Genomic DNA, 26,757 nt, shown 5'->3' with positions numbered 1-26,757 from the left:
AGACACCCACAGTACTTTCTCTCCTTCTTAGCTTTCAAGTAATCGTAACGTATCATGCGCATTAGCCAACATGAAAGCAAGACCTTATATTAGCGACCGCTATCCGATGACGGGGCCCTCATTTGCGGCCCAGACCCGAAATAGCCCGCCGTTGAAAGCGTCACGCCATGCACAGGCCCTGCACTGAGCAGTGTTTTGTGTCGCGTATACGACGCATACTAAGCAGAACCCCAACAAACAATATCGTATACGAGAAGGAGCAAGAAGTCTTCACCGGATGTGAATGGAAGCGCACTTCCGGTTATGGTGCGTGGTAAACCGATTTCGCTTCAAAGGACATTGGAGCGTTACCGTACGATGAATAGGCGGGTTGACAGAACTTTGAAATGAGAGAGCATTTCTTTAAAGTGCCACTACGGACTAAATCTCCTGTCTTCAGAATCCTACGAAAGTTTTGTTTCTGAAACCTTCTTGTCTCAATTTACATTCCTGCAAAATATTTTGGCTCTACGTGACGCCAAAAGCGAGAGAAAATTTATTTTTATTTTTGAGAACTGTGACGTCATGTTATGCTCCGACGGAGCGCCCGGCTTTCATCTGGCAACGTTGTTGCCCTTCGCGTCCTCCGGGGGGCTCACTTTTTGCGCTCCGTTAGTGGAGCCCCACGTGACATACCATCCGATCGCTCCGACCTTGGAGAAAACACAAAGGAGGGAGAAGACATGTCTCCCATTTGCCCCTCTTTCGATCAGCGTCACGTGACTTCTCCACGACGTGACCCTCCCCGGACGCCGGCGTCGTTGCTAGGATGCGAGTGCCCTCTCCAGAACCGCCGCCATTGCCGCGGAAGCTGCTTACGTGACGGCCAAATATGAAGAGCGTAAGCGGCGTGCGTACGATAATGCCAGGAAGCGGCGACCGACAAACCTTCCCGCCATTACACTCGGTAAGATGTTCAGAAATGCGCACCAAAAGGGTGCATTGGATTAAAGAGGAAGTGAGTGCGTTTGCAGGCGACACTCGTGTTTCTGAACAAGGTCCGTGGCAACCTATGGTCGGGTTTGCCGATGCTCCACACGCCAATCGTTTATACATTCACAGCGCCAGGCACCGTGCTTCGTTTCCTGCAATGCTATCGCATTTCGTACGTGTTTGGCAGAGCACCAAAGACTACAGTGATTTTTAATCTCTAGTGTTATCAACGAGAAGCAACGTACTATATGGCTTGCTGTAGAGCTGGAGAGAGTGGGGGACAGGAGATTCAGTACGCGTCCCAGGCCGACTTCAGGGGGAACTGTGCTGACAACCGTCTGGAGACTATATGCCGGGAAACACACATGATAAGGCTTCAGACGGCACACGCGCGATGTCACAATGCGTGATGCTTGGCCACTCTCTACAGGAAATGACACATGCAGGAATCGTTTGTTATTTCTTAATGCCTTGCGAGCACCGCCAGGCGACCTGTGGCCACGGTTGTGGACAGCGAGAGGTGGTTGAGACGGGGGTTATAGTATCCATGTAAACGCAGCTAGTATGTCTGTCGTGGCGCGACTTCAGAAGACCTGTCTGGAGAGTATACACTGTAAACTGAAAAACACCCGCTCATGGGTGTAAATGGCTTGTCCTATAACTCGCACCACTTTTTACACCGCATGGTCTGGAACACACTTTTTAGAGGGTGTATTCTGTGTAAAAGATCATTTGAAAGGGTGCTTTTCCTCGAAAACGCCGTCTTTTGCACCCTTTATACACCCTTTTAGGAGGGTGTTTAACAGTCTTACACCCTCCTAAAAGGGCGTCTAATGGGTGCAAAAGGCGGCATTTTCGAGGAAAAGCATCGTTTCAAATGATCTTTTACACAGAATACACCCTCTAAAAAGTGTGTTCCAGACCATACGGTGTAAAAAGTGGTGCGAGTTATAAGACAAGCCATTTACACCCATAAGGGTGTTTTCCAGTTTTCAGTGTACCGCGAAACCCTGGTAACACAGTTGACGGTGGGATTTGATCCTGCCACCTCTCAGGCTTTAAGCAAAAAGGGGCAACCACCAACGCGTGCATGTTGCACTCCACGTGTTAGCTTTTGAGCGCAGCGAAAATACGAGGCTCAAAAACTGCCACTGTAATACGGGCAGGAAAACTCAATAGCGCTTATACCATAATGATAATGATATGTTCGTTCCTTAGTTTCTGACTAGGTACGAACCCTCGACAGCAGACCACCCTCCTGATATCGATTAACTGTCTCCTCTCACATACCACCGTTGTTCTCTTTTATTTCTCTGCGCCTTTTCTGGAACAACCTTTCCACTTTTTTGTTCCCCGACGCGCGCAGAACTTCGTCCGGACGAGAAAAATGTCGAGGAAAGTATCAGCCGCGAAAACAGCGAGAGAAAGGAAATAACTTCTTTTATTTATTATCATTATTACTTGCGAAGCGCTTGTAAGTCACGACTTCCGGGGACAAGTACCGTGGGGCTCAGCCCGCTTCCGGAGACTTCGCGCGCTTGCGGGTCGATTCAGCATGCAGCCTTGGAAACACAGAGAACAGAGTTTCCTATGGCTATATGTTAATGAAAATGCTGTTGTTTGTGTCCGTTGTGTTGTGTTTTGTTTGTGTCGCCTCGCCGCTGGAGAACGGAGTTACCGGAAGTTCGTCCCGGTGACACCCGGCCGGCTGGTCAGGAAGTTGTTACGTTTGAACAGTCGCTACGGAAAAGGATCGTCTGGAAATTGGAACACGTGCACACGTGGAACACTTCCGCCAGTAGCGGAAGTTCTGGAAGTCTTCTCTCCGAATATTTGCAACGAAAATAATCTCGGAACAGCGAAGTCACCGACTGGGTTTGGTGGTTCACCCACCCGTTGGTAACCACCCTTAGGCCATGCTGAAGACTTGGAGGTAGCGGGGTCGAGTCCTACCAACACGCTGTGCTGTCTAAAGTTTACTCTGAGTTTTTCAGGCAGGCTTTGCTGACGGATATCGGCACAGTGGACCCTGAGCCTGTCGAGAACAGGGGCGTTTATTATGAGAGTTTGAACACTGGGAGGAGCCTGTCCCAAAGCGCGCCATTTGACGTCAGTAGATGGGCAGCGCCCGCCAGGGCCAGTGGCACCATTTTGGATCATAGCTATCGCCTTGAAATCTCCCGTTTCGGCGTTTCGGCATTCTGGAGCAGAGGCACAGCCTTGAAACCCCGCCCCCCCCCCCCCCGTGCCGCCGCGGCTGGCCTCTCATCCCGATCAAGAGGGCGGAGCGACGACGGCTCTGACGTCACGGCAGTTCCCCATCTCCGGGCGGCAAAAGATCACAGAATGGCCAAACTCTCCTCATAAACGGCTCTGGTCGAGAACGCGTAAAAACGCCCTCTGTCGCCCGCTCCTGTCCTCTCTTCATTTACCCACCGCTCATAACCACGGTTGATTCGCGGTGTTAGTACCGAATTAGCGTTTACCCGCGCGAAAAGAAAGACAAGAACTGTAGCAAAACGACACAAAATATAGATTACGTTAATGCGCTGTCATTCTACTGGCTGGGGGAGTAGGGGTTACCGACATCCTGGCCACAGTGCTTCCGATTGCATTCATGGCTGCTACCACCTCGATAGATGCATAGACCAAGCACACGAATACACACAGACGCTTCACGATGGATCCTAACACTAGCATGTTTCGCTTCTTCAAGGAAATGTAATCATACGTACATAAGCGTGCCCGTACGACGAGATCCGGCTTTCTTCCTAAGTGCACCGTTCGTTTTTAGATACGCCTCGCCGGTCGTTCCGAAACGCAAACTTTGTAAGCGAATTCCGCATATAGCAGTCAACTCGCTCAACGTTGTCAAGATTCAATTCCCAAGCTTCTGTGAAATCTCCCGTACATTCTTATAAGCCCATAGCGACGGAAGAAAGTGTTCAATCTGAGTTGAAATACGTCTCGGGGCTGATAGGTCTCGGGCGATTTCTAGAGCGCAATTAGGCTCAGGATTTTCGGCTTGGGCCTTCGAAACGTTTCTATACAGGGCTTAAGAATGCTTCAGGGGCCTAGGTGATTACACACAGATCAGACGGGGATTCTAATCTCACTAGCCACTAGAAAGATAATATTATAAAACCAAACTAAATCTAAAATCGATACGTCAAACAATATTTCGTCTACGTTGCGCCATCTACCTCCCGCGCGATTTTTTGTCTGCTACGACTAGTGCCGCCATAATGGTGCGTCACAGAAGGCGCACTTTGGGAAGCCTCCTCCGATGCAGAACGTCGTCGAGGTGTCTTCGCGCTTGCTCTTAGTTTCGAAGGAGGGCGCGCTCGTCGAAAAATTCGGCAGACGACAGTTTGCGGCGTCTGATTTGTTTGAACAAATGGTGGCATGCCGTGAAAGCCAAACAGCGCGGAATAATCACACTTGCCAGTCTGGTGTCTTATGTTAGATACGCATTAGCACTTGAAACAATTAAAATTAGCAATTTAGTGAACAAAACAATTAATTAAACAACGAAAACACATAATTTCTTCAGTGTCCACGATGAACTAAGAGAAATTCTTGTCGTCTGCTATTATACGGCCGATTCCACTCGCGCGCCTCATGCTAAGCGCCCTCTGGAGTCTCTTTATTAAATATTCTTTGCAGACGAACATGCTTTGTAGATGGCGCGCGTGATCAGAGTGCTTTGGAGATACAAGATTACCGCCATATCATCATCTGTGGCCCACGGGCTGGATTGCACTGTCAAAAGAGCTGCATTCACGACAGTTACGTGCAGCCCCCAACCCTCCCAAACGTCCCGAAAGCACTCGAGCGAAAAATGGACGGCAACTACCTTCCAAACAGTTGAACACGCGGGCGAACTAAGCCGGGCATTATTCCGATATAAGCCTTCGAACATTTTTTACAGGCTTACCGCCAGTGAGGCGGATATTATTTCCAGAGTGCTCAGTTGGCTCTCATCACTTCAGGCTAGATTTAACTTTCGAAATTGCGTTCGGGAAGCGCGGTTTGTTTTTGGCTCGTTAAAAGCGAGATATACATTGTGAAATGGCGAACAAAAGCTTTCAGTAGGTTGTTCCGTTATGGCGAACTCCACGGCATAGTCCTTCCACTGTGGGCGTCACTCGAGAGCAGAACGTCGAACACTGGCTCGAATGTGAATGTTACGGCGAATTCGGGTGGTCACTTCGTAGCAACATTTTTTGCGAGATCTCGAGCAGTCATATTCGCGTGGTCAAAATGAAGCAATCTCGCATGTTCGCGCGGCGCTTTCCGAGCGCTCGGAATTTGCCAGCTAGCGCTTTTTTTTTTTGCCCGATCTCAAAACGATCGAGCAGCAGATTGCTCAACTGTATCCGGTGTCGTCACATCCGCACTGCAACGGTGGTGAGTGCCCTCATTGGCCCGCATGTTGAAATCACGTGGTTTAGCAGACGACAGAACTCGAAGACGGGCGACCGCGACGCCCCTAGCGTGATCCAAGTTACCTAAAACCGCTAGATTCCTAGCAATCATGTTCGGGTGGCAACTATCACGTGATCCAGTTGGGTCGCCGACCTAGCAATTTCCAAGCGCTCGGCCATGTTGCTACGTAATGACCACCCGAATTCGCTATTACACTGGCTGTTTCAGTGCAACGTGCACCGCGTTTCACAATGGTCGTTAAGTTCGCTCTTGGTTCGCTCCTATATACACCGAGCCCACATCGGCACACTACACCACGATGCACGACAACGCTACAAGGGTCGTAGACTTGAAAGAGTCGCTAAAACAAGATGTTTCTTCTCTTTCTTGCTTTCATGGAAATCATTTGCTGAGAAGCGAGAAGGAAAGCCGAGGAACAGCGAGAGGGACAGAGAGAGAGAGTGGTGTGCGTTCTCGCGGCGTTGGAAGTTTCGAGTGCGTTTCGGGAAGGCATTGAAATAACGTTTAAATAAGGCAGAAGTCGTAAAAATGAGAGCGGCGGAACGCGAAAACCCCATTTCTTGTCTTGAAAAAGTCAAGTGCGTTAACCATAACAACACGCTGGCACGTCCATGACTGCCTTATTTCCATCTTTCAGTGTTCTTAGGCGTTGGCGACATTGTGTCACGTCTATCTGTGTGCCAGCCTTTAGCTTGGTTAAATTCCACCACGTTCGTCACGAGGACTTTCCCTTTAGAGTGCGACGGCTCTTGTGTTGAAGTATCAGTGCACGAAAATTCGTTGTATCAAAATTCGTTATGTACGGTACAAACTTAGTACAAGCTGTACAGTACAATTAGTAAAGTACCACTTGCAACAGAGTTGCTACGCTTGTCTTAATGTTGGTGCACGTTCGTTGTACCAAATCCCCTAATGTTAAGGTTCCTTATTTAAATATTACTAGCACATTCGTTGCAACAGAATTATTCGTATCGAAATTCATTATATCCACATATAGGCTAAGCTGCAGCAGCGTTGCTACCTTAACGTCAGGGTTGGTTCGTTATATAAATATTTCTACATTCGCTGTACCAAAATTCGTTATATCCTGACAGTCGTCGTTAACGTACCCGTGTAGTGTCCGCCGTGCATTCCAGAGCCGTGATGGTTGCACAGGGCGTAGAGGTCGTACAAGGCTTCGGAGCTGGGTGCCCCGGGGCAGAGGTAGGGCCCAAGGTTCAAGCCTCGCAACGGCACCTCCACCGGCGTAGACAGCTTCCCTATATCCTGAGAGAAGAACGTTTAAATACATGTAATGAGATAGTTGACAGTTAACGCTAGACTGACAGGCGAGGTATCAAGTCCGACTTGACGTACAGCCTCCGTCAGACTTAACCGTAACACGCGAGCGCTTTGCTCTGCGCAGGCGGCAGCGCCGCGAAGCGTTAGTCTTTGGGTTTGAGTTTATTGCGTCCCAGACATATGGGTCCGAGAATGGGCTGGCGTATATATATACACCGCCTGACGACAACGGATCGGCGTGCTTATTTGGGCGGTTAATTATATACCACCTAACAATCACTCTCTGATTCGCTATAGTCCAAATGAGCGCTTTTCGGACTGACACGTCGCGTGGGAAAGTAGCGAGAGAAGATTGCAAAAAAAGAATGCGGAAAGACTGAAAGCGTATTGTACTGATTACGAGTACAAAGCTTCGGCTTCAAGTGTCGGCTTCGAACGTCTGCGCAACCTTGACACCAATTACCTACCCCAAAACATGGCAGCCGTGGCTGAGCATGCGCATATGCTTACTCGAAAAAGCTCCATTGATTGGCCATCACAAACCAGCGCTGAAAAAGTTGACTGGAGCTCAACTCTGACAAGCGCTGTCTTCCACCGGTTCGTAGCAGTGCGAGGAGGAAAAAAAACTGGGCTGTTTACTAGCGCTGTGGAGCAATATGCTGTCCGTGAGAACAGGCAGAGACTCAAACCCAGCGCTCCGCGGCGCTGGCGTCAGGGCAGGCCTGCAAGTGGCAACCTTAAAGAAAAAGTTCGCTCCCTAGCCTAGTTCAAATAACCCATGACTATAATGACGCCCATGACGCATAACCCATGACGCGCCCTTGCAGACGCGTCTGAACCTGTCGACCACCACAGCTGCAGTGCCGAGTGCCGACGCGTCGCGCTCTCCACACTCCCTCTCCTTCCTTCTCCACTCAACGCGCATGCGCGCCGCGCCGTGGCTACAGACAGAACACGCCGCGATTCTTTCGTAGTGAGGAAACTAATACTGACGCATTAATAAATATGTCTGGCAGGAGCATTTGAGATAAACAACACTCCTGCGAAAAACAGACATGTGTTTCATCGCTTATCCATACGTTGTCGTGGCAGCCGGGACCACAAGAAGGAGAGCAAGATAATCTCTTCATGAGTTCGCGCGACGTTCGTCCTCATCTTCTCCTCACGACTTCTCCGCAAGGGGACGCATAAAGTTCCGCGGGGAAGAAGCGACCGGAGTAAATCATTCTGACAGCTGAGATCACGTGAGAACGGTCCCAACAATAAGCCGAACGGGCATATCATCGTGGGGAATGTCCATATGACGTCACAATGTCGCCACACTGACGTCACGCATGCGTAGACGACTTTAGAAAATCCCGGAGAGCTTAGCGCAGCTCTGAACTATGGGAACTTGCTTATCAGAAAGGAGGAGAAAGGTCTCCAAACTATTTCCGTTTCTCCCAGGATGCAACGCGTGCGCAAGGAACACTGGGATTTCCTGAAATCGTCTGTTTCACACCGCGTGGATCCCGACGATTTGTAAGCCATAATTAATTATATCGCTCAAGTCGGCCAAAAGTGAAGCAATGATTCCGTATAAAGAGGGGGATTGCATACTCCACACAGAGCTGGCGTCTACGGATGGGGGGTGGGGGGCATCGCTACCCCCCAGCCCGCCTGAAGGGGCGCCAAAAAGACGCAAGAAGTCGCTTTTGGGCTACAGGTGAGAGAAAGAAAATCAAGAATATGGGGAAGGGGGTGAGCGGAAAGTTGTTGTCACGCGACGCAAAAAGAGAAAGAAAAGAGAGAAGAAATGGGTGGTTTTCAAGTTGAGAAGTGGCGCTACGCATGCTGGGTCTTCGAACTTCCGGTCCGAAATTGCGCTCAATTGGAGCAAAGCAAAACTTATACCATCTGGCTTAAAAGACAACGAAGATGAGTTTTCCTGGGAATGCCTGCACCCCAAAGAAGTAAGGTACTGTAACAAATACTTCGTACGTACTTTTCTTGCGACAAACATAATATTTCGTAACACATCGCGCATGTTTCGGTTTCGTTCGGCGTGCGCTTCAAAATCGCAATCTTTTGCTGCGGGAAATGTTCTCTTACAATGCGGTCAATTTGACGCTTCAAATAACAAAGATAACAGACAACATTTCAGATATGCCACAACAAAATGTGTAGGCATTATTTTACGCTGCAATCTTCGGCACTCTGACGATAGTACGCATGTAATCGTTTTCTTTAAGTCTAGGAAGAAGCTGTGGCTTTAGTAATATTCGATTCATATTATGAGTTGATAATCTTATCACAGCCACGCACCATTCAACGTGATAAGTACACAGCACGGCATTTGGTGACAAGTGCCTACACCCTTGAGTTCAATTTTCGTTTACGTTGACAACATTTTTCCAAAGGCGCGGGATCCAGGGGTACGCGATACATTATATGTCCCTTTTCCGCAGAATTAGTGCATTTACGCCCGGAACATTAGCTTATTTTTAGGTTGAAAATCGCACTTACTCTATAAGACTCCAGCAGAACTTCGGACCGGAAGCGTAAATCCACGTGACATTGCAACTTCCCTTACGTCATTTTGACAGGAAGTTGCAAACCACCCATTATCAATCGTTCTCGCGCTCAGTTTCCAATGCACACAAGCAAAGACTGAAAAGCATCTTTCATGTAACTGCTGGTCAGGCGCCGCGAAGTTTCAGAGAGGAATTAACGCGCACAACCCAATTGTCTTTATATTCAGCATTGCCAAACGACGTACATTTCTATTGCAACGAATGGAAGTTGCGTTTTCCTGCCGCAAATAGACAGGATCACAGCATCCGTCGGTGACATCATTTCCCACGAGAGCGGCCTCGGCGTTTGTAAAACGCGAGCGCCGGAAACGCCGGAAACTACCCGTATACGGAAGACGTTTCACGGCCGCGCTTCAAAGCAATCCTATCTCTGTCCGGTGTCGACGTAGCAATCCTGCAGATGCCAGCATTCGTATATCGCCGCTCTTTCGCTTCATGAGCTCACGTAATATGAGTACGACGTCGAAAACTTCGCGATTTTTAATTTATATAACTTCTGAACGTTCATTGTCGTTCGGCCAGACACAAACAAGTCAGAGTTCGGAAACGGCGTGAGAACAAATACATTCCAATCAGTTAACGCTGATGACGTTGTTGTGATAAGGTCACGTCCACGACCTGTCGAGTAGACATGTCCGCCGCGTCGATGTGCTACGTACGTTTAAAAGCGTTAAAAAAAAACAGTGCTGGGTACGAACAAGACGGTACACTAAAGGACATAAAAGAACACAGACACAAGCACAGAAGCACACAATCACATGAGTGATTGTGTCTGTGTCCTTTTATGTCCTTTAGTGTACTGTCTTGTTCGTATACCCAGCACTGGGGTTTTTTAACGCTTTCAAATGATGTACCAACCGGCCCATTTCGCAACATTGTTTACGTACGTTCCCAGGTTTTTCTTTCCAGAGGGGGGGGGCAAAGTGCTTCCAGGGGGGCAAAGCGTGCACCCCCCCCCCAAACACACACACTCCTCTTTTCTTGGAGGCGGACGCTGCGGACTGTGCGTGTGTTCAGAGGTTCATATTATGACGTCTGAGAATAATCATGAGGACATCCCAAGCAGCACAATGTACTGAAAGTCGAGTGCAATACGGGTGGACGGGTAGGTGGAAGGCCTTGAACAGAATTCTGAAAGTAAAGAACATTGATAAGACACATACCGGCCACCCCTATTGCACTTGACTTTCAGTACGTTGTGCTGCTTGGGATATGACTACAAAGCGCGAAACAGATTTTCACGTGTGACTTGCAGCTGCTCTCCCCCCCCCCCCCCCCCCCCCCCCCCCATCTCCGTACACCCATGTTACGAATGCATGGCAACTTTCGTTTTTGTGCTTTGCGGGGGTCAATTTTGCGACTGACCACGACATCGCAAATACGCGGTCTCTCGTTAAAAAGATGTGCTTGTTTTTTTTTCTACTGATAAGACTCGAGATTCATAGAAGGCGAGCGCGGTGTAGCGTTACCTTGGCACTCTAATTTAAAATGAAAGCGAAAAATCACTGTGACCTGTCCCGCGAAGAGTGCCCACTGCGTGCCAAGGAGAAAGACCGAGACAAAACCCTTACAAGGCGCCAGAGACGCCGCTGTTCATTCCCAGGTAGAAAAATGTTAGCAATTACGAGTGGTTTATGGAACAATTTCTGCTTGAAACCACTCTGAACCTCCTTGTATACGTAAATGGTTTGCGAGTGGAAATTGTTTCATAAACCATTTGGAATTGCAGACATTTTCCACGTCGGCCGGTTTATCATGATTTACATTATGATTTCTGTGTGAACTGTGATTTCTGTGTTCTTTCTGAACAAGTGTCCAGGCGTCCTCCGTTGTAGCGTAGGACATGCATTGCAAAGGACATAAAAAACGTGTACGCGTCGCCGCGTCGCACGCCAAATCGCTCGCTCTAGAGACGTCTCATGCGTTTCGGGCAGTCGCAAACGCGCGCGATCCCTCAGCGCGCGAACAAGGAAGCCGTGTATGCGCGGCGTTTTGATGCGGGCAAAACGTCCCATGCGTTATGGCCTTCACGCACGTATTCGCCGATTCACTGATCGCGATGACGGCGGGTTGCTGTTTTTGCTGTTTTGCTTGTTTTTTTTACCTGTGTTTGTTTGCGCCGCTGACGCCGCCCGTGGCAAAATGAGCATGCCGCCGCCGCCGGCCAAAGTTCCGTCGGCGCAGACGACCACTGTCGAGTAGACGTGCGCCCCGATGGAACTTTGACAGGCGGCGGAGTCATGCCCATCTTACCATTTCACCACCAGCGGCGCTGGCGGCGCGAAAAAACACAAGTCACCAGTCAAAAACAGCATAAAACCACAACCTACCGTCATCGCGATCAGTAAATCGGCTAATACGTGTGCGAGCGACATGTATTTACGTCGTGCCTTTAAATTTGAAAAGACCTCTACCCGAGAAACGTCATCATGACTTTGGTAGACAGCCTGACACCCAAACAAATCGAAAGGAGAGGGCTGAGTTCCACGAATGGGCACTTTGCTCGCTGCCTCCTATTGTAAGAAAAGTAGGACCGAAGGTCGCGTCCCTTTCGGAGACAATCGTAATCCCCTCAAGACCGTGCCTTATGGGCGAGACCTTGTTCGTCCCTAGCTTCGAGCGTTGTTCAAGTCCACCAAATTGGTGGCGCTGTCGAACACTATGACGTCATTCGTTTACAAACAGGGAGAGGTCTACAGTTTTCGTGTCGTTACAAGCAGACAAAAGCAAATCCGACATCGCGAGAGGCCTGCAACGCACATTTCCGCGTCCGAAAACAGGTGCGCAGAGGCTCTCGGCGCGCCGGTTTCGAAACGGCGTCGGCGTACCCGGAATTACCGGCGCGGCGGCGCGCATGTCTACTGTGGAGTCAGAGCGAGAGTGCACAACCAACGCCATCTAGGTAGGGAGAGCATTTTTCGGCGGCTGTTGCTATGCGAACGAGCCGCCATCAGAGCATCAGAGTCGCATCGGCTGCCACAGTGGGCACACGAAGCACGAAATCGTTTGCGGCGATTGGCTGAAAGCAGACGACGCGTGGCGACTTTCCGTGTGGAAAGAAGTGATCGAGCAAGCCCTCTTTATTCTATATGCTGGTTTTCAGCCTTCGTAGCAGGGTTCGGAAAAACCCGTTTTTTTTTAAAAAAGCCCGCCCCAGTGGGTTTTTTCGGGTTTTTCGGGTGCTGGGATTTTTTTTTCGAACTGCTGCATATGACACGCAACAGCCGTTCTCCACATATTTTTCATGTTTCTGGGAGAAATAATTGTTTGCCGCTGTAGAATTTACGGTAAAGTAACCTCCGAAGCAGTCGTCCCCTCGACAACGATTAGAAAAAAAATACCATCAATGTAGGTTATGGAACGACTGCACGCGATAAAGCGCACGCTTGCATAGCAACGAAGAGGCAAATCCCGGAGACAGCGAGTTTCACCATATCACCTCACCACCTTCACCACCTTCACCACCTCATATTTCTCGATACGCGAAGGGAGATGAAACGTTTTCCTTCTTTTCTTTTTTTTCCTTCGTTTCTGTATTTCACCCGTGTGTGGGCTTTATTGGGTTTTTCAGCTCGGGTGGACCCAAAAAAACCCGGGTGGGTTTTTTTAAACTGGGTCCATTCGGCGAACCCTGCCGTAGAGTGTCGTCCTTTCCGTGCCACTCAAGCTCAACGTGTCTATTCCAGTATTTATCTCCATTTTTTCACATTCGCGCGCTCATATGTTAGTCACTTTCCCCGTGTATTTCGCTCGCATGTATAAGTACCCTGATCCGAGCGATTACGAGAAATTGGCGTTCATTCCAGGAACTCGAACGCTTCGGAATAAAGCGTTACTCGAGTGTACCTTGGGTTTTGATATCACTTTTTCCTCGCATAATTAACGCGCCCCCTTTACAGTCAGCAATTTTCCCTACACCCCCTTAAGACACCCCCAAAAATCTTGCAACAGCCCCCAAATTGTCTGCCAAAAAGGCAAAAAAAAAAAAAAGAAGCCAGAAAAACTGTAAGTATGGGTGCCACACCCCTACAGGCTATGAGGTTATGCAATATTTTGTTGAAGAGCACAAAAGTACATGGGAGTATCCCGCTTGTTGTGATGTCGCATTTGCAGAGCCTGACACACCCCAGGGACTGGGTAAACCAGTGGCCCTGTCAACCTCTCTCCAGGCGGCGCTGTCGCTAACAGCAGATTCAGCCGCGCAGGTGCCAGCGTTATCAGTGGTGGTCGATCAGGTTTAGCCCATTTGTCGCAGATCGATTGAAATCCTTACGTAATTCTGTATGAGACTGAATGTACCGCAAAAAAAAACAAAAAACGGACAATTTTGAAGGAAACGGCAGGCTATGCAAGACATGGCCGATACCGCAAAATTTTCCGGATTCGCGGAGAGATCTAGACTAATACATGATTTTTTTTTCGCAAATTCGCTGGTCGGGATCACGTCAACAAAGTAGAACGGTACACAAGTAGAACACAACTGAAAATGCACATTTGTTCGGAGCACAAACACATTTTATCTACTTCTACATTCATGCAGCTTTGTTGTCGAAAAGCTTTCCCAAGAAAACACGAGGGTTTGCAACTTCTTGAGGTTGGCGATTTCATCCGCTGCCCATCATTCAGTGTCGTAGTGACAAACATCCTCGCTATCGGGGTACAAAATCTGTCAAGTGCGTGTAACTTCAAGTGAAGTCTTGGGTCTTTCCTCATGAAAACCGGTCTCAGAACTGCAGGCGCCATTCACAGCGTGCAGCAAACCAGAATAAAACTTGAGGGAGAGAGAATCATCGGGAGAGGGAGCAACCTTCCCTACGTACGCTTTCTGCACGTGCTCTCTGCAACATGTGCATCTGATTGCCGTCAGCTTAGGCTTGCGTTCGCAGACGCCAACCTTCTGCGCCAACGCGAACCGGCATCTTACGACCAACTTCGAGACACTGCCGTCTCCACGTTTACACTCACCAACTCGGTAACTCCACCCACAAACAACCTTACGGCAATCGGAGAGCATGGGTTCAGATCAAACTGCTGGTGCCTTTTTGTTTCTCAAGTGCCCTTATTCAAACCTAGGTCGGTTTATTGTGCCAGAAGATCACCAGTATCTCCAAAAAATGCCCATTAATATGTGGCATTAGTAAAGAAGAAAAAGATCCCTCAAAGTACCCCTTGTAGGTAGGATTTGAACCCATGCGCCACAAACGAAGTCGCTTTACGCCCTCGGGGGATCAAGTGGCAGTGCTCCTCACGTCGATTGGCTAGAACACCACCAACCCTCCCAGGTTTTTCGGTCGGCCACCGATTCGGAGCAACTCGAGTTGGTCGTGATTGGCGGCGTCGGCCGACTCGGACCAACTTCTAAAGTTGGCAATAGTTGGCAGAGAAAGCTGGCACATGTGAACGCAGCCTAAGGATCTTGAAAATGCCTCCTTAATTTGTTTTAAATGGGAAAAAAAAAATATATAATCTTGCATCTCAATCTTCACGTGTTTTACCGGCCGCAACAGGAGAATTCTGAATATGCGAGACTTCACGACATTTCACGACGATCGTTATAGTATTGATGTCTTGTTTGTATGTACTTCAATGCTGATGGGAACCACCAATTTGATCGTAATATCGGAGCTATCGTTATATCGAAGATCGTAATAAATGGGCTCGACTTACCCAATTCGTCACTACACCGCACTTTTGCCGCGAATAATTGCCACAGTGTCTAAATAGCAACTTAAATTACCTAAATTTCGTTTAAAAAGAACACAAACGACACACTTTGAACTCCTGGAAGTTCTCAATACAGCGCCCGCTCACACCATGTAAGAACAAGTGCCGCGTACCTGCTTAAAGCGCTTCAGATGGACAACGAGGATCTGTGGACAAGACCAGAGGGTAAGTTGCGCGACGCCTTGTTGTCGACTGTTGCAGTGCGGACACAACCAAGCCTCATCGGGTTCGAGCTGGACGACAAAAGCATGACGCATATTATGTATTAATGTTATGTTAATGTGTTATATGTTAATGTGTTGTGTTAATGTGTTGTGTTAATGTGTTGTGTTAATGTGTTGTGTTAATGTGTTATAGTTAGGGCCTGCCTTTTTCGGGTTTTATTTTTGGCCAAATTCGGGGGGTAAATATCGGGTGATATTTTTCATTCGAAAATTCGGGTGTATTCGGGTTAAGTCCCATTACGGCATATTCTGTCGTCAGGAATTCGGGTGTATTCGGGTGATTTTTTTTGTTTAATAAAAATTTTTCTTAACATGGAACTAATGTTTAGCAATGTTATCAAACTTTATTTTAATGCACGCTTATGAGTGTGCCACGCGACCCAGATGTTTTCGGGTAGACTCGGGTTAAACCCGAATTTTACGGATTTCGTTCGGGGGGTAAATATCGGGCGGATACGGGTTTAACCCTAAAAAGTCAGGCCCTAGTTATAGTATGTTAATGTGTTGTGTTAAACTAAGAGTTTAGTTTCGACTTGCGCACATTTCAACCACAATGTCATAACGCACCTTTTCTTCGGTGAAATAGAAAGCCAAGCAGTCCTCTAAAGTGATGCTCTCTTCCGCTACGTTCACAGAATCGTACTGCGGAGAGTCGTCAAGGATCTCGTCAGAGTCCCTGGGCAGTATCCTGAAAAAGCGGCGAGATAAAGCGTCGACGAGCTGCGATATCATCATCACGGGCAGCAGATGTAACAAAAAAAAAAAAAAAAAAATTGCTGGATGTCCTTTGGCGTCAACCGAGCAAATCTATCTGAACGCATTTCTCTGGTTTCGCTACGGCATCCCAGTGCGATTTCTTTTATCGTTATGTCACATTTTGCACGTTACACATAGTGTTACGTTCGCATTACATTTATTTGTGGTTTACATCACTAGGCAAGGTCGTGCTGAATCCCGGGAGGTGGTGGGTTCGAAGCCTGTCGCCGGCTGTGCTGTCTCGGGTTTTCCCTGGGTTTTCCGAAGACTTTCCAGACGAATGTCTGCACAGTTCCCCCTGAAGTTGGCCCAAGTTGCATACTAACCCCCCCCCCCTGGCCCCCACTCCTTCCTGCTGTCCTCTCTCCATCTGTCCACATCTCTACGCCGCTCATAGCCACAGTTGCTTCACGGAATTTAAAAAAACAAAAAGAAAAAGCCGTCCATACCAGTCATGAGTAAGTTACTTAAGAAAAGTAACTGAGCTAAGGCTACGGCTAGCCCGTGAAAATAGTAACTGAGGCATATTCGCTGTTTTCGAATTGTTAACTAGTTACAGCTATGGTTACCAATTTTAAAGTAACTTTGTTACTTTACAGTTGCCTTTTAAGAGACGAAACCCGGGTGAATGCAACTCTCAAAGCTGCGGGGAAAAAAATGGAACTACCTGCCGCTAACTTAATTGCACTTACATGTTAAAACTACTTTCACCAACAAAAGTAAGTGGTTACCATAACTGGCTACTTGTAACTCAGCTACATCCCAAGACTCATCTATACCTCGGTGATAAGGTACACGACTCGAAAGCCAAGAGACCCCGGTTCGAGGCTTAATCAGTGACGAATATTTTTTTGTGTGTGTGTCTTTAGTGTCTTTTTTTTTTTTTCTTAGCAAGTAGAGAGAGAAGTCAGAGAGCAAAGGCCAAGCCAACGTCATAAAAATTCGCGCTTCCACACAAATGCATTCCTAACGATATATACAACCTTGTAACAGTTATATATAGACCCTGAAGTTTTCGGGTTTTATATTTTTCCAAATTCGGGGGGTAGAAATCGGGTCAATAAATTGATGTCGAAAATTCACGCAAATTCGGGCAGAAAAAATTACCATCAGACTGAGTTCGGGGAGAAATTGGGCATTATTGTAGAATAAACGTTCACCGTACCGTTTATTCAGAGTGCCAGAAGTAAGGGGCAGTCGCATATTTTGTGAGAAACTAGTACGTCGATGCCTTGAGGTGCCTAGCCTAGGTGCAGTTTTGCAGGTAGAAATCGGGTTTAACCCTAGATAGGTGAACGTCAATTCGGGGTGCAAATTCGGGGAAAAATCGGGTTTAACCCTAAAACATCAGGGTCTAGTTATATACTACCACCCTCAACCATAAAGAGTGAAAAGGCCCCGCTGAAACGAAGGAACATGTCTTGGTCCGAGAGGGCTTACCTGTCCTTAGCGTCCGAGTCCCACTCGAGGAGCAGGCGCACGTGCGGCGGCGAAAATGGAAAGCGCCCCCTGGAATAAAGCAGCGCAAGCTCCACGGCATCCACCAGGAGAGGGTGATCCACGTCTGCAGAAATGGTCCGGGGACTCAGACCGGCACCGACGAGCAACAGCAGGGAAAAGGAGTCTCGTAACTCCTGCAAGCAACCGGGCAAACCTCTACAGACCGGACACACCCGCGACGGTCTCCTCCTGGACACTTAAGCTACATACTGTATTTGTTGAAATACGGGTCAAACCTATTATATTCAGACACATACTATGCTCCAGATGTCAGGGACTGACCTATAACTAGGGCCTGACTTTTTCGGGTTTTATTTTCGGCCAAATTCGGGGGGTAAATATCGGGTGATATTTTTCATTTGAAAATGCGGGTGTATTCGGGTTAAATCCCGTTACGGCATATTCTGTCGTCAGGAATTCGGGTGATTTTTTTTTATATATAAAAATTTGTCTTAACATGAAACTAATGTTTAGCAATGTTATCAAACTTTATTTTAATGCACGCTTATGAGTGTGCCACGCGACCCGGATGTTTTCGGGTAGATTCGGGTGAAACCCGAATTTTACAGATTTCGTTCGGGGGGTAAATATCGGGCGGATACGGGTTTAACCCTAAAAAGTCAGGCCCTACCTATAACCATAACCAAGGAAAGATTACTTATTGTTGTGGACAAACAAACAAACAAACTGACAGTCAACTGTGACAGTCAATGACCACGATCACTCTTTGTGCGTGAGAGTGTGTGAGAGTTAACACCGAGCCGACACGCCCTGTAAATACCGTAAAAAGGAAATGCCATCGTAGGAACATGAACGTGAAGCAACTACAGTTTAACATCTTTTATTAGCTGCGTCGAAAGAAAAACACTCAAATACAAAGCCTGTTTGTACCTATAGACTTTTTAGAGTTAAACCCGTATCCGCCCGATATTTACCCCCCGAACGAAATCTGTAAAATTCGGGTTTAACCCGAATCTACCCGAAAACATCCGGGTTGCGTGGCACACTCATAAGCGTGCATTAAAATAAAGTTTGATAACATTGCTAAACATTAGTTCCACGTTAAGACAAATTTTTATTAAACGAAAAAAAATCACCCGAATACACCCGAATTCCTGACGACAGAATATGCCGTAACGGGATTTAACCCGAATACACCCGAATTTTCACATGAAAAATATCACCCGATATTTACCCCCCGAATTTGGCCAAAAATAAAACCCGAAAAAGTCAGGCCCTACCTATAGAGCATGAAATCCACAAGCAATAATCCACAAGAGCTTCAGAGAGCCTTTCCTTTCCCTGGTGCAAAACAAAGACTGTGCATGGACCCGTAGCCCTAGTGTCTATACCCACCTGTTCTGTTGTGTCTGACCGCCCTTCTAAAGCCTCCAAGATTCTCTTCTGTAACTTAACGTAGGACGCATCACGGGGCACATCAACTGCGAACGTCCAGCCGAAGCTGTTGGAAAAAAAATTGAAAAAAAAATTGAGGTCGTATGCCTTATCAAATTTAAAACACTACTAAAACTAAGCTTCGCTCCAACTTAAACACATTTGGACTCCATTTACCCTTCAGAAGTAAATACAGTCAACCATCGATTTATGAACACCCCCGGTTCCCCGAAAAATCGTTCATAAATCGAGGGATTCATAAATTGAAAATTCAGTTAACTGAGTACTATCGAGCAAATGCAACAGTATTTCCGAGTTGGGATTGTGTTTATAATGCCATATATTGTGTAATTTTGCTTTTGACCATGCCTTCTGCTGTATCAATCTCACAAAGAACAGACGTTAGCGCATTCACGCTCTGTTTATTATGCAATACTAAATTGTTTAATTTTGCTTTGGACCATGCCTTCCGCTGTGTCAATCTTGGAAAGAAGAGATGTCACCACATTCGCACTGGACTGGTCTCGGATTTCCTCCGGGATTTTTATCCTCCGTTTATTAATCTCCGGGTGACAGCGACCACCTTATTCATCAACTGAGGTCAGGAACACTTGGTTGGACCTGTGCGACCCCGGAAAACCCGTTTGTTGTTCGGATTTCGAGGGGTTAAGAACCGAGGGTGCAATACCTGGAAAACGTTTTGTCCGTTCAGGCGTCATTCATAAGACCACGGAATTATCCCTTTGAAGGTTTCTGTTGACCTCCGAACGACCAGTTCATAAATTGAGGGCAAAAACGCTGGGCAACTCCTAGTTGGTTCCCAGAAATTCCGTTCATTATTCGAATATCGAGGTTCATAAAACGAGGGAAAAATTAATGGAAAAAGTTTGGTTCCCCGTGCTCGTGTTCATAAAACGAGGGAATTCATAAATCGAAGGTTCATAAATCGAGGGTTGACTGTATACGTTGCACCCATCTATCGTTGATGCCGCCAGTTACGTATGCACGTAGACTAATTATTGAAGCGCAGAGGTCCACATATCACTAATTATCAAATGCACCAGTCTCAATGTATGTCAAACTATCAACTGTATAGTATATGTACCATGGATACACCTGAGTGTCAAGAGCACAAGTCAAATTATCTCAAATTAACGAATGCACAAGTCCTCACATGTCAAAATATTGTCAAACTATGAAATGCACATGCATAAGTGCAGCTGATTATCAAGGGCAAAAGTACACATGTGTTTAATTATCGAATGCACAAGTTATAATACATCACAGTGTGGATTGCACAAGTCAAAATATGTCTGACCATCAACTGCCCAACTCCGAAGTATCCGCTCCGGTACATTAGAATCTTAAACACAAAATTCCTAATATACATAATTATGAAACGCACAAGTCTAAATGTATATACTATATAGGGACCCGTGTTTTAGGGTGAAACCCGTTTTCACCCCCCCCCTCACCCCCACCCCGACTTGCAACAAAAAACCGAAAATGAACTTTGCAAGGTGCCAATTCAGCCAATGGGTGCTGGAAGAACGCTAAGCATTGCACACTCAGCACACGTGTTCTGCATATCACGTTCCCCTAAAATGCGACAAGTGGTTTCTTTTTTATTTTCCACTCAAAGAGCTACTTTTCCACCCGATTTTACCCCGTTTTATGGCTCCCGAAATAAAACCCAATTTTTACCTCCCCCATTTAAAAAAAAAACATAAAACCCGAAAACAAGGGGCCCTAAATATATATATATATATATATATATACCAGCACTCTCCTCCCACAAAACTGCCACGACAAGAACAGGGTGGTGCTTACAATGGCCCCATATTTCCGACGCGGCACCTGCAGACGACGAGGAGCACGTCTGGAGGTGGTGGCCCCTCGTGCGGCAACTGCAACGCCAACAGACCCCCGGACACGGGCACAGTGTGGCCGGGGTCAAAGGCCGTTCCGAGGCCATCCTCCGTTTCCTCGAGCAGCATGAGCTGTAGTAAAGGAAAATGAATGCGAGCTGCAGCTTCCCGCCGAGTCCGTACTCGATACCCACCTGGCCCTCCGGGACTTTGTATATCGATGCTAGCCCAGTTATCAGGTCCGAGCCGCGACAGCCGTCACTCATTTCCAGCTGAACACGAACCTGTAACTGAAAATTTTGAGGAGCACTTCACCGCGGAGAAGGGAGGTGCTGCTGAGGGCAGCCTCGACCTCGAGATCGCTTCTAATCTCGAGATTAATCTGATTTCAAGCTTACTCTCAGACGCATGTACGACAAAATGTGCGACCTGCCGCCGTGCAAAGCACCCTGGGACGGATTCTGGCAAAACAGGTCGTCGCAGCGGCTCTCTACGACAACCTGCTTGGACCCCTCCGCTCCCGTCGGCGGTTTGTCGTGCGGATGCGGTGATGTCACGAGCCAATCAGCCAATGGCGCTGCCTCTCTCGTAGATGCGGTGGGTCCGAGAAAAAAAATATGGCGGACAGCGTGCGTTCTGAATGCAAACAGTGGCTGATTTTCGTCGTGTTGCGCTTTTAAAGACGAATGAAATAAGGAATGAATTTTTCTAGATTTATCGCGTTTCGTTACGTGAGCACATTTCATTATGTTAAGTAAAGTGTAAGCGAACGTATCTCTGGCCGTGCTCTTCTAGCATCACGGCAGTCCAGAGCATACCTGGGTAAATTACTTCTCAAACGTAATTAAATTACATTACTCATTATTGCAATTGAAATGTAATGAAATTACATTACAATCACTACGGAAAAGTAATGACATTACAAAGTCATTGGTGCGAGTTTAATCGTAACGATGTTGAGGATGTGGAAATTCATTGTCAGACAACGCTACGTTGTAAGAACAGAACATATTTTCATTCTGCTCCGATTGAGTGCGTCACCGTTCATAGTGGGCGTTGGAATTCTTTTAACTCGCGTCGGCAACTCTCTTTCTGCCGAGTGCCGACACGGAACACACACTCGATTCTTTTGTGAAAAGTAACGAGTAATGTCATTAAAATTACTGCCCACATGTAATTAAATTATGTTACAAATTACATAATGTCAAAAGTAATGCATTACCTTACAAATTACCAGGAAAAGTAATTCATTACTGTAATTTCATGACAGTAATGACATTACTACCCAGGTATGGTCCAGAGCGACATGTCGTAAGGACGTCTTAAGGACGTCGCCGTGCATTTTGTCGTACATGTGTTTCGCCCTTCAGTCTACGTCACGCGATGGGAACACCCATTGGGACTACAACAGTCGTGCAGTAACGTCGATGTCCGTCGTCCACTTACATGCTCTCTGCAGGAATGGAGAGCTTCTACACTCTCTAGAAGCCCTCTAATGCGCAGGTCAGAGGCCACGGAGAACAGGATACAACCGAGAAAGAGAGAGCAGGTCCCCCAAACTCACCTCGGAAAAGCGTGCAACGAAGAAGGCCGCCACTAGATACCCCATTGTTGCCGTTCCGGATCACTTCAGCGCGCTAAGTTTAGCGGCAAAATGTTTTTGTTGTTTCTGCGAATGAATCTAGTCTTTATGTGTCCAAATGAAACGCGTGTAACAACTTTCTGCGTCGTGTTTCACTTTTTGGTCCCGTTTTTAAACGTGTTGAGCGATCGGAAGGATCTAGTGCACGGCCGCGTGCATCACATGGCGTACCTGTCGTACCAGGCGCAGTCGTCCATTTCTCCTTCAATGACTTGGCCCGGCTTGGATAGTGCTTCAACTGGATCTTTAGCGCGCTACGATCCAACGCAAGCCAACGTCTGGTAACAATGGGGTATCTAAGGGCGGCCTCTTGCATTGCACGCATCGGGATAGGAACGAATACATGGGAAAATGGCGACGTTGGGGGACCTGAAAGAGAGAGAGAGAGAGAGAAAAGCACCTGCCTGAGGAGGGCTGGCCGCGCGCAACGTGAGCCGTAGGCTGACCGTCCTCTTTTTCCGGTGCAGCCTGGTGGGCAACGGCAGGGAGAGGCCCAGAAAGGGGTCGAAGGAGTCCCTCAACTGGTTGCAGCGCGGACACGTAAGCCTCAAGCGGAGGCTGCCCTCAAAGAGCCAGCCCACGGGGCTGCGCCATCGCTGGTGCTGAGACAGCTCGGTCAGGTCCCCGCGTGACTTCGGAGGTGGTGTCTGGGGCGTCGTCGAATATCGGAGGTCATGCGGGATTAAGGAACTGACTTAAGTCGAGCATTAGGAATGACTGTCTGAATGAGATGTGACTGTGATGTGGAAGTAGAGCGTGACGTGATTGATTACCAATCATGCCGTAAATGTACCCCGTAAATTGCTTTTGGCATGCAACGAGTCCTTCCCTATTTTTCCCTACGTTGACTTTACAACGTATATACAACGTTAGTGTATCAAAAAAAGCAATGAAAGCGCTACGGATGGCTGCAACCTCTACAATTTATTGGTTAGCAACAAGTGCTCTACTACCACTCTAGTCCGTGTCTACTGCTGCATATATTCCTACAAAATATGGGGTCTTTCTCGTCACGCTTTACAACTTTCCAACTCACGTCTCGGCCCTGAGACGGATAATTAAAAAGTTCGCTAATTAACTGCACTTAATTAATTGATCAGTCACGATGAAGAAACACAGGCGAATAGAACCACGCGACTCCTCAATTTATTGTGCAGTTCTCATTCGCTTATGACGCACCGTGTTTTTTTAGATCCTGGTGCACGTTAGCTTCGACACCGTGTACAGTCTGAAATCTATTTTGAGGACTTTAGGGATACATGCGCACAACAGACAACGTTTATTCAAAAATATAGCGTGCGGTTTCTTCGAATAGCTGACAGCTAACAAACATGGTTTTCATAAATGTTACTCACGCCTGCAACTCACCATAAGCGTATGATAATTATGCTTCTTCCGTTTACCATGTACTGCTTACTTATGTGTTCCAGATTGATTGCTCATTTTAGTTCGCTTCATTCAGCTTTATTTAGTAAATTTACCTAAATGATAGCTAAAGGATTGTAATAATTCGGGTCTCGCAGTACCCGAATTTTTACTGCACGTCATTTGCGTTTCTGTATCCGTTTCGGGTATTCCGAGGTGCGATATCTGTTTCTCCTACCATTACCTGCTCCCGTTTCTGTTACCTTTCCCCCGCTTGGCACTAGAACCTCCAGCTGTTGACACTAATCTCAACCATGCTAGTTGGGACACCCTGTAGGAAAGGTGAGGAGGCGGAATACGATTGTGTACCTTGTGGTTTCTGTGGCGTTTACACGCCTGCAGCTCTTGATGGAGGTGGTCGAGCAACCAGACGAGGAACTCCTGAGCGTCGTGCTGGTCACTCCCCTCGTACTGGGTGGCCTGTCTAGCGACGGCGGCTCGAAACAGGCGCAGGGCCCCCTCGCAGTCTCCGTCATCTTCTTCCGCAGCCCACAACGCTCTGAGGAGCTGGATGAGGGCGTCCACAAGGACACACTCCTCTTCTAGAGTTTGGTGTCTTTGTCGTCTTTTGTTTCGGTTCAGCAGCTCTCGCCTGCAACACATACGTGGTTCTTCTGCGTCATTTCTGCCCGTGACGTAAGCGCTTTGTCAAGCGTCACAAGGACTGGCGGACGTACGTGCAACTAAGCGTGTGTTTGTCCTGCTCATCCTGTTTGAGGGCACAGGACACAGTGTATGTATGTTCTCACAAGCATTATGCGCAGGTAGAGTAAGATTAGTGACATATAATTCCTAATCCTTGCTGAGAGTGCTTAATTGATATGAGGTTCAACCTGCAGAAAGGAATGAGCTTTGTGTTTTAGTACATATACGACTGCATAACGAATCGTTTGCGGATAATGAAAGATAGGCCACTCGGCGTAAGATATTCGTGTTCTTTTTTATTTTTGTTGTTTTAAGGTTGTGCCATTTTGTTTGCCATACAATCTTATTTCTCTTCAAGCTCTGTTGATCACCTACATAAATTACATCTACAGCCAAGCCATACGGCAGGAATTTTCCCAGAATGCCAGTCAGAAAGGCGAAAAATGCCACAAAAGCAGCAGATATGGGCATCCCCCCCTCTCATACAGGACAACCCCTCAGATGAATATCCTGAGAATATCCCTGCCGTACAGCGACGGGAAAAAAACTCCACTTTTCCTGTTTTTAGTGGAATTATCTCCCTGTAAAGTTGTCTACGTGACTGATTCTATAAACGTCCACTGAAGTAACTCTGTGAAGAATTCCTCCGACATTTATCTAGATGCTACGATATGGAATCCAGCTTCTCTGTGCCCACCGAGACACTAGAAATAATGTACGATGCAATCAGCAGTCAACAAGGTTATGCATTGCTCTGTACTATAGTACAGTACTCTATGGGGTTCGGGGTCACGTTGGAATTACTGTGGATGTATACTAAAGAATTGGATCAGCTTTTATTGTGAGAGGCTTCTAACAAAACTATGCTGCCCGGTTCCCATGACTAAACCGTAAAAACTTGGATGACAAAAATTTGTGCAAAGTTGGTTATGCACATTGCAGAAATCAACAGAGAGCATAAAAATATCCATTTGTCAAATCCCTAGTGCCACCACACATATCACGAAGCATGGCACATGAAGCCTGAAGACTAGGATTTGATGGCCCTTTAGCAGCACAACACCTTGTAGGCAGACTGGAAGCATATATATATACAACACAGAGATAGTGATCAGCTTATCATGTGTCATAACCCACACTTTGAGCCTTACTTATCAATAGCTGAGTAGTGTCTGCCCTGTCATCCCACAGGAAATAATAATGATACCACAGGTGATAATGACATAGTTGAATGAAACGGTACGGAACATTTTTAAGTCAAGGAATTGTGTTCCAAAGAAAAGATGGGTAATGTCATTGGCGCAGACGACGTCCCCTGGTAAAAAATATTAGCGTTCTCGCCTCGTCCTGTTTTTTCTCTTTTTCTTCCGTTTGAGTGACACTTACAAAAAACGCGCATGTAATAAAATGAATATTACACAACGAAATAACAGCATGCCTGCAGATTTAGGTCACCCGCATCGTGAAAAGCTGGTGCCGCACATCGACCCCGCAAAGATAGCAGACGGTGACAGTTGTCGTCTGCTCCACATAAATGACGAAACTTCCGCCACAATAAACAGGCAACGTTGGCTCAGAAAGGCGCTTCCGTAAACAATCACACCTTTGTTCATGATACGCATAATGACCAACCTGTAATGATCCAGCATGAGATACTCCGATAACATGTCCGTGCTGCTGAGACACTGCAACACAGCGTTCATGAAACATGTGTTCCCCAAATTCCGCAGACCCGCTGGAAGACGTTCTTCGGTCGGTCGTTCCACCGCCGGCACCCGCGGAGGACCCCCCGAACCCCCGCGGGCCTGAGGTGTCGGTTTATGCGCTGGAGGGCGGCTCAGTGCCGTCAGCCTTCGTACCAGCTGATCGAGTAAACTAGGGCGCTTCGGCTTGGAAGATGCGACGATCGCTGGTGCTGTTTCCTCTTCAGGTGATCGCAGGGTCCTGTACTTGTGGCGGCGACTGCGCCAGCGTGGAAGCGTCCAGAATCCTCCCTGCATTCGTCGAGGTCCACTCGGTGGAGACTCCTCGTAGAGATTTCCCGAAAACGACCTCCGCCAACGCGGAGGACTGATGTTTCTGCTCGGCGCGTTCATAACGCTCGCTGTCGTCCATCGCGACGTGTTACGTCTGCACGTGACAATGCGGACCAAGTACGCGTGAGCAGGCGATATTACTCATCCCTTATCTCGCAACAACGTAGAAGGAGAAAAACCAGTCAGAAAGAACACGTAGCACTTGCACAACCCCAAAAACAAACACACGCAACGATGTAAACATCCACGTTTTTTTTTTTTTTTTTA

General features: G+C 47.4%; 1 protein-coding gene across 2 annotated transcripts in view; it reads right to left on the bottom strand.

Moving 5' to 3' along the window:
• The window catches only part of LOC135392050 (ubiquitin carboxyl-terminal hydrolase 4-like), a 35,821-nt gene extending 9,071 nt beyond the window's left edge, over positions 1–26,750 (bottom strand). The window contains exons 1-10 of one of the 2 annotated variants that reach the window (XM_064622681.1): positions 26,087–26,750; positions 24,119–24,401; positions 22,789–23,031; positions 20,937–21,032; positions 20,705–20,874; positions 18,836–18,941; positions 17,420–17,613; positions 15,791–15,911; positions 15,113–15,232; positions 6,531–6,687 (exon numbers count right to left, since the gene is read on the bottom strand). In XM_064622681.1, the coding sequence (XP_064478751.1) occupies positions 6,531–6,687; positions 15,113–15,232; positions 15,791–15,911; positions 17,420–17,613; positions 18,836–18,941; positions 20,705–20,874; positions 20,937–21,032; positions 22,789–23,031; positions 24,119–24,401; positions 26,087–26,550 (1,954 nt within the window). In that variant the 5' untranslated portion in view covers positions 26,551–26,750. The remainder of the gene's footprint in view (positions 1–6,530; positions 6,688–15,112; positions 15,233–15,790; positions 15,912–17,419; positions 17,614–18,835; positions 18,942–20,704; positions 20,875–20,936; positions 21,033–22,788; positions 23,032–24,118; positions 24,402–26,086) is intronic. The other variant, XM_064622682.1, reaches the window with a different exon arrangement.
• Between the last annotated feature and the right edge of the window lie 7 nt (positions 26,751–26,757).

This window comes from Ornithodoros turicata, chromosome 4 (genome assembly GCF_037126465.1).
Source record: "Ornithodoros turicata isolate Travis chromosome 4, ASM3712646v1, whole genome shotgun sequence".
Taxonomy (NCBI): domain Eukaryota; kingdom Metazoa; phylum Arthropoda; class Arachnida; order Ixodida; family Argasidae; genus Ornithodoros; species Ornithodoros turicata.
Note: the sequence above shows the minus strand (reverse complement) of the source record. Positions and strands in the feature narration are given on the sequence as shown.